The sequence below is a fragment of the Ctenopharyngodon idella genome, chromosome 16 (assembly GCF_019924925.1).
Source record: "Ctenopharyngodon idella isolate HZGC_01 chromosome 16, HZGC01, whole genome shotgun sequence".
Lineage (NCBI taxonomy): Eukaryota > Metazoa > Chordata > Actinopteri > Cypriniformes > Xenocyprididae > Ctenopharyngodon > Ctenopharyngodon idella.
This window is the reverse complement of record NC_067235.1, coordinates 26,649,176-26,657,755: the sequence shown is the minus strand read 5'-3', so window position 1 is coordinate 26,657,755 and position 8,580 is coordinate 26,649,176. Positions and strand designations below refer to the sequence as shown.

General features: G+C 35.6%; 2 protein-coding genes across 2 annotated transcripts; both read left to right on the top strand.

The window, feature by feature from the left end:
• The first annotated feature begins 9 nt into the window (after window positions 1–9).
• Window positions 10–3,888, top strand: krtcap2 (keratinocyte associated protein 2). The gene is made up of 5 exons (XM_051866780.1): window positions 10–173; window positions 1,138–1,292; window positions 1,402–1,465; window positions 2,025–2,091; window positions 3,554–3,888. The coding sequence occupies exons 1-5, from the start codon at window positions 170–172 to the stop codon at window positions 3,669–3,671; spliced, it is 408 nt and encodes a 135-aa protein (XP_051722740.1). The 5' UTR covers window positions 10–169; the 3' UTR covers window positions 3,672–3,888.
• A 2,759-nt stretch (window positions 3,889–6,647) lies between these two features.
• s100a10b (S100 calcium binding protein A10b) lies at window positions 6,648–8,332 on the top strand. The gene is made up of 3 exons (XM_051866784.1): window positions 6,648–6,896; window positions 7,447–7,592; window positions 7,903–8,332. The coding sequence occupies exons 2-3, from the start codon at window positions 7,452–7,454 to the stop codon at window positions 8,068–8,070; spliced, it is 309 nt and encodes a 102-aa protein (XP_051722744.1). The 5' UTR covers window positions 6,648–6,896; window positions 7,447–7,451; the 3' UTR covers window positions 8,071–8,332.
• The last annotated feature ends 248 nt before the right edge of the window (window positions 8,333–8,580 follow it).

Below are 8,580 nucleotides of genomic sequence, written 5' to 3'. Positions count from 1 at the left end.
ATAAATGTGCTGCACGCTTCTGTCCACTAGATGGAGCTGTAGGGTTTGTGCAGGGAGTTTGCACTTTGCACAGTTTTTACACGTTAGCAGCACGTCATCTTTGCTCTGCTGGCCCCGAGACTGAACAGAGAGGAGTTAAACCCGTCTCTTTACCTCATTACAGTCGAATATGGGTGAGCTTAGCTTTTATATTTACTATTTCAAACGGTGAAATTTGCACGGTTCTTTACGCTATTTTGCACGCATGTTCAAAAATGACAGACAGTACACGGGTAGGCTTGTTAAAAGTTTTTAGCACTTAAACGCAAAATATGAGCCTACTGCAGCTCCTCATTTATATCGCTTTGTGAACATTAACAATGAGTTGAATTGTGTTTGAATCGTCCCTTTGTGTTTTGACAAAAAAACAAAAGAAGAAAAAATACAGCCTGGATGGCGTTTAGCCCACCGCTAACCTATGCTAAAACATTTAATACGTTTTTAGTTGTCATTGGCATAGTATTCGTAGAAAAGGCGAAAGAATGATAATGATAGTAAGCTAATTCGGTGTGCGTTTACTAATAAAAAGAAAAGCATTAGATGAAAATTGTAGCTCCGCTGATTGTTTCCACACGGAACGTTTTAAAAAGCGTACACTGACGTGTCCAAGTTCTTGCACATTTACCTGCTTCCTAATATATCCATAGTAAGTTTTTCCCCTTTACATTAATGTTTTTTTCCCTTCGTCTACGTAATTTAAACGTAGTAATAGTTTACTGTCTGTAAAACAATAGATGACAAAATGTTTATTAATCTTCCCTCGTTCCCAATTTAATTCTTCCGTAATGAACACTAGCCCTTCGCGGAACCAAATAATCTGTCAAGAACTGTACGCTTACTTTTTCTTAATTCTTTCTTAATATATTCAAATTAAAATGCATTTCAGAGAAGGATTTCTTTCTTTGTTTGTTTTTTAATTACTTGTTAACGTTTTATAAAGTTTTAAATATTATTTATCGGTATGATACACAATAATGACTAATAAATAAAAAGTAATAGTATTCTTATTACTGGTAATAATATTGTTTGTTTTTTTTATACTGGTGCTTCCACATACACTCTCTCTCTCTCTCTGTCTCTGTCTCTCTGTTGTTATAGCGGTGAACACAAGCACATCCCTGGTGTTGTCCAGTCTGCTGTCCGTGCTGGTGTTTGCAGGAATGCAGATGTTCAGTCGGCAGCTGGGCTCTTCAGAGTGGCTGACTATCCTGGGGGGCTTCCTGGGGTCTGTGCTGTTTGTCTGCTCTCTTACAGTATCCTTCTGCTGCTTTGCCATGCATACAGTCATAGTTTGTAATATTACGTTTTTGCTTAGTTTGCTTTTTTTGTGTGTGTGTGTTAGTTCTTAACCCACAATTACAGGCTTTCAATAACCTGGAAAACCTTGTCTTCGGTAAAGGCTTCCAAGCCAAAATCTTCCCAGAGAGTAAGTGAATGACTAAACCTTATGTTAATACTGCTATTGTCTGGTGTATCCTCCTCCGGAGTCCCCACCTGCAGAAAGTTTAAATGAATGTAAATACACTACCATTAAAAAGTGTCTGTGAGGTTGTTTTTTTTAAAGTTAATTTTGTTCAGAAAGGATGCATTAAATAAATTTAAAAGTGACAGGAAACAGTGACTGTTACAAAAAATCTCAAATAAATGCTGTTCTCTTAAATTTTCTATTCATCAAAGAATCCTGAAAAACCACACTTACCACAAAAATATTAAGCAGCAAAACTGTTTTCAACGTTGTAATAATATTTCACAAATTACTGTTTTTACAATCAAATATATGCAGCCTTGGTGAGCATAAGAGACTTATAAAAACCATGAAAAAATAAAAAATAAAAAACTTACGACAGTGTATATTAAACCTGAATATTTTAATAATGATATTTTAATAATGTAAAAATACACATTTTGATAGAAAATGAAATCTGAATGATTTGAAGTAAGAATTAATATATGTACTTGCCTGAAAAATATTTCATCTCTCTTAGTTGCCGTGTGCCTGTGCCTCTCTCTGTTTGCGTCTGGTTTGGTGCATCGTGTGTGCGTGACAACGTGGTGAGTTACTTATGTTTAAAGTAATCGATTTTCTCCTTCGGTTTTCTTTTTTTTCTTTTGTTGGATTTATTCCTCATAAATATGATAATCATATTACGATGTTTGATGTTATGTTGTTTTGGATGTTGCATTATATTCTTGATGATAACAAAAAAAACATTATTTTGTATTATTATTTTGTATTATTATATAAGAAATTAATTGTATAATTTCTGTTTATAATAAATATATATATATATATATATATATATATATATATATTATAAAGTGATATATAATTGTTCATGAAGGCTAGAAATGAAAAATGCCTTATTCAGGTGTGCAGAAATATGCTTTTACAGATAAAATGAGCCAAAAAAACGACATTTAACTCAGACTGAAAAGACAAATTATTAAATGCTCATGAAAAGGATGCAATACTAATGCAATACTAGAAATTGCAGTTAAGGCATGACCATTGGACAGTGAAATGCTCATTGGGTCAGCAGGGTCAGACAAAAACAGGTGGAGAAGAAAAGACACATGTTAACTGCATAAGAATTAAGGTGAAGAATTAAGTGTGAGACCATCAGGATCTCAGAGACTTTTTGTAAGTTCATTTTTAGTCCATCTCTGTGAAACAGACTTCAGGGTAGGAGATGGACTAAAAATATACTCCCAAAACTTACTGCCAGATTCTGGAAGATAAATTCTTCAAACAGTGGTACAAGAGGATGTGGTGCTGGTCCTTCAAGAGTCACTCTCAATCTGTCTGTCTATAAAGCCTATAAAAAAAACAGTACTCATGTATTTCACAACACTTCAGCTTGTGATTTCTTATTAAGTGGGAATCATTTTTTAGGATTCTTTACCTAACCTAAGTCTCTGAGATCCTGACACCTTGCACTTCTGGAGACTCCAGGTAGGTTGCAGTTCTGGAAAATGGTGGCTCTGGAGACTAAAGGGTTCCTGATGGTCTCACACTTAATTATTCACCTTAATTCTTAATTCTTTTGCAGTTAACATGTGTCTTTTGTTCTCCACCTGTTTTTGTCTGACCCTGCTGATCCAAGGAGCATTTCACCGTCCAATGGTCATGCCTTAACTTTGCAATTTCTAGTATTGCATCCTTCTCATGAGCATTTAATACTTTTCAGTCCGAGTTAAATCTCTTTTTTGGCTCTTTTTATCTGTAAAAGTAAACGTACTTAATAATTCTGCACACCTGAATATAAGGCGTTTTTTATTTCCAGCCTTCATGAACAATTATATATCACACATAAATGATTAAATACAAAATTAATAGATATTAAGATTAATGTGGTTTGGAATTGGTAAGATGTGCCTGGAAAAAAATATGATCAGAAAATCAACTTGCCTAATAATTCTGCACGCACTGTATAGGCTACCTGTCGAATCTGCCAAATACACTTCATTCAACAATGTTAATTTGTTCTTTGTTTCTCTGTTCTCTCTCATATAGCCTGATCTTCTCTGTGTTTGCACTGTACTACATCAACAAAGTGTCAGCAGCTCTTTACCAGGCAGCACCTGCTCCAGCTCCTGCCAAACCCACCAGCAAGGGCAAAAGGAAGAACTGAAGCACTTACGACATCAGTCACCCATTCAGTCACCACACCGCTGCAATCTGATGTGTTTGCCAACAGCAGACTTTTTTTTTTTTTTATCCATTCCATCTACAATGAAAGACAACTAAATTAATTTGTCATACCAGTCATAGATGTGTGATTTTTGGTTCTGTTTACATACAAAAATGCTTTTGTTTAAAGGGTTTGTTATTAAAAGTTGATAAAAGAATCATGGGCCCTTCTGAGAGCTACTCTTGTTTTCCTGTTAAAGTGGGCACAAAATGGAAACTCACTCTTTCTATTTTCGAAATGCATCTTATTGTGAACGATTCATTCATGCATAGGTACCTTGTATTGTTTAATCAGAATGCCATTACTCGATCTTCCAGAGAAACGGCAGAATGGCGTATGCCGGACTTCTTCAATCATTTAGTCCTCTTAAACCCCACCTTTTTCTTAAATTTGACATCAAGCTCACGTTCAGTTCATTCAATCAATCAACATCTGATGGATCAAATCAAGTCCCTGGCCTAAATTTCACTGTGCATCACAATATGGAAGCAAAGTTTCATCATGACTTTAATGTGAATTTTCTGTAACACAGAAACATGGCCAATATGAAAATAATTTTCACTGCAGTTGATTTAGGAATAATTATTATTGCAGTGTAAATTGTTAGACTCCAGATGACTAACCTGCGGGGTGTTTTCAGTGTTCTCCCCCCTTTGTGTTTGCTAAACTGTGCTGGTTTCCTGCCTAAGGCCTCACATTGCATCCTGGGACTCAACTGACTCAGTCCTGCTACTGATCTTGCACAAAAATCTCAGTCATTGTCAGCTTTCTACTTTATTTAACCTACTCGGTCCTTAAAGCTCAAACCGCAGATAAGCTTCAAATTAGCATGGAATTAAAAGTATGCGCCTCTACCACAGTTGAATCTCACCCAAATATTTTCAATGCATTTCAAATGAAAACCAGGCAGATAGTTGTGAAACTGCTGTGCTCTGTCGAAATAGTTCTCCCAGGCTATATGAACGTAAGCACTGAATTTTCAGAAGGACAAAAAACTGATGGAACTCCATTTGTACAGTAACTAGTTTAGTTATTTTGCATTTAGATTTTGTGTCTGGATGGAGCAATGCTGTATTTGTTAAAGTTAATGTTTTTTTTGTTTTTTTTTTCTTTATAGCATTAATGAATAGATGTATATCTGTTTTAGTCCTTTGTGGACCGAACTATCAGTTTGGCCACATAAAAAAAAAAAAAAAAAACTTCATGCCCTTGCTTGAAAGGTATTTAACTTGAGAGAATTGCAGTGGCAAAAAAACTCCAGAGCTGTACTCGGAATGGAATTCAACATGGTTACTATGATAACAGTCACGCTTGCTCAAAACACCATGTGTCATCCACCCATGACTGTTCTCTCTCTTCCCCTTTTCGTTCCCATGTCTTACTAATAAAGATTAAATTTAGTTTCCAAAGTGATACAATGTATAACAGTGTATCACAAAGTGATATGATATATAACAGTGTCTGAATAACTTTCCCTGAATTATATAAATATTGAATTATTAGGTCTGTGAATTCATGAATTCGGGCTGAACATATTGACGCTCTCCACAGCCATGCTGTTACCAAACACACCTATAGCTAGTGTTGTTTGTCACTTGAATGATGATTTTATCTTTTCTTACATGAACTAATTAGTTAAAGAGATAGTTCACCCAAAAATGATATTCAACCTCAAGTGGTTCCAAACCTGTATGAATTTCTTTCTTCTGCTGAACACAAAAGATTATATTTTGAAGAACATGGGTAACCTAACAGTTGATGGACCCCATTGACTTCCATAGTATGGGGGAAAAATACTATGGAAGTAAATGGGGTTCATCAACTGTTTGGTTACTGACATTCTTCACAATATCTTCTTTTTCAGCAGAAGAAAGAAATTCATAGAGATTTGAAACAACTTCAGGGTGAGTAAATGATGACAGAATGTTCTCTTTAAAGGCACTTTCTGTGCTTGGTAGAGACATCCCTTCAAGTCTACTGTGCAGGTCAGAACAGACCATATCCTTGCCAAAATCAGCAGCCCATCCCTTAAAAATAATGCCCAGGCAAGTATCCTTTACTAACAGTTCAAAATGGAGAGTGAGACATGTTGTGTTATCAGATGAGAAGCATTGTGAAAGCTTTGAGTCATTCACTTAGGAAATACTGGAAAGGAATTAAAGGGCTGGTCCTTCTTGTGAAACATTCAGAACAGAACATGAATACGAATGCACTGACAATGTATAATGTTAAAAATATGTTAGTGTATATATATATATATATATATATATATATATATTACATAATACATTTATATTTAATGACATTAGGCCTAGTTGAACTTAGTGCTATTTTCGAGCCACTTATAGGACTTATAGGAATTTTTATATTTAATTGCACAATTCTATTGTCATTTAAATATGTACAGCTGAATGTACTGACAAGCATTATGGTAGGCTATTTAAATGTAATTTTAATTAAAGGTTTGCAAGTTGCAATTTAAAATGTAAAATCAAAAAACACACTACAGGTAAAATTATAATCAAATTTACATATGCTGTATTGTGTTAGTCAACACATCAAAATAAGAATACTTACAGCATTTAAAGAACTACAAAAGATGACAATAAATTTAAATGTACCTTAAATAAAAATTTGTTTAATTTTCCATTATTACAATGTGCACTGTACTTAATGAAACAGTCATGAAAGTCTACTTTCTTTAAGTACATTTAAGTGGCCTTTTATTTCATTAATATTATATTATCTGCAAGTACATTTTAAAATCTAATATTTGAGGTACACTACAAGTGCACATTCCATACAATTAAGCACACTTCTTGGGTGATTTGCTGGATGGTTTCACGTGCTTCAAAATCCCCTGAATCCAGAAAACCAGAGCAAAACACCTTATTTTAAGGTGTGTTTTTGTTACAGCAGAAATCTGTACCAGCAGCACTGTTAAATTAATCTACATACACTGGCTTGCATTCATTCGCGTTTGTAGCCCACTGTAACGTTAAGACCTAAACAGTTAACATTTACAGTTCCTAGCCGCAGACTTACTCACACTCATCATCCGGGCGGTGCCCCGCTATAAATTCCTGCTCTGCTTCTTGACCAGCTCTCGCACAGGATATTTAGTACGTTCTTTCATCTTCAGGTGATCCTCTGCCTATTATCAACGTAAGTACGAAAACTTTTACTATTCAGAAACACGTTGATTAAATAAAGACATAGTACAACTTTGTTTCGCTTAGTTACTAACCGAGAGCACTTTTTAAAAAGTTTTTACCTTAGTATTGTAGTGTTTCTCTACTTGTTAAATGATAGTAGGAAAGAACTTTGAAATGCGAATACACTTTTTAAATGGTATGTATACGCGTGGATGCACAGATTTTATGGCCGTCAGTGTCACTTACTTAATTTAATCTAATCGTTTTTATAGGTAGATTAAAAGTTCGATATTAAATTAAAACAACTTATTTATTTTGAAATAATTTAAACCGTTGCATTAGGATATAGGCCTACTAATAATGAATGCCTTGATTTTTCCTGCATTTGGCATGACATCTGGTTGGCATTACTCACACTTTGGCTTATTTCCAAATGGAAAAATCCACCTCTGTTTCCCAATCTTCCCAATAGGAGGAGAACAATGGTCTGTTTGCATAATATTCAGTTTGATTAAGGGGTCAAACACAAAAACTAACACATTATCTCTCACTGTTTACAGTCACAATGCCGTCTGATCTGGAAAAAGCAATGGAGACTCTGATCATGGTGTTTCACCGTTATGCTGACACAGAGGGTAGCAAAGCATCCCTGAGTCGCAAAGAGCTCAAATTGCTGATGGAGAAAGAGCTGTCTAGCTTTCTGAAGGTACAACATTCCTTCTGACATACACCCAAGGTGGGACAACTTTAAACATTGGCTTGGGCTCTGTAATGATCAGGGCCTTCTAATGGTATAGCAAGGGCAGGGCTGTCCGAAGCATGGGGCGGGGCCCAGTGTGAGGTAGTGTAAGCGCCCCCCTGGTCCATTCGTAATCATGGGGCCCCCTCAAGCAAGGGCCCAATTGCAGGACGGTGCAGGACAGTCCTGAGCATCTATACTGTATCTTTCAGATCTTCTGTGGAAACCTACTTCCAATTCTATTATATTGCAAACATGTATCTTTTGTTTCTTCCAGTCTCAGAAGGACCCTGCTGCCATAGACAGGATTATGAAGGATCTGGACTCTAATGGAGATGGAGAGGTGAATTTTGAAGAGTTTGTGTCTCTTGTGGTGGGCCTGTCCATTGCCTGTGAACAGCTCTACCAGAAGCAGATACAAGCAGCGGGTGTCAAAAAGCATTAAATAGCCAAACATGAAGGGAAAAAGGAATGTCTGTTTTTCTGTTTCGTCATTTTGTTAATATATTTTACGCTTTCAGCCACATGCCTCGATTTGAAGTTGTTACTACAGTTACACTGTATGTATGTATGTTTTGTCATTTTTGTCTAGTGATGTTCAAATTTACTTGTAGTTTTTATAAGTATTTGCATTAGACACAAAATATATCGTTCTCAGAAGTCCTGTAAGTTTCACCATGGAAATAAACACTCAGTGATTTTCCAGATTTTCTTTTTTTTTTTTTTGGTTCTCCTTTGCCTCCATATTGTTCAGGGCTGGATTCCACAATTCTATGCAAAATTATTAAGAAACCACATTGGACATTATTCCGATGAGACTCTTGGAGACGTTTTGAAGAGAGAATGCAAAACGTCCTTTACGATTGACTTAAGGGTGCAAACACACTGGAACTTAAAGACATCTTAGATTGAGTTCAAGAGCATCAAATACAATCTTAACATGGAATATTTTCCA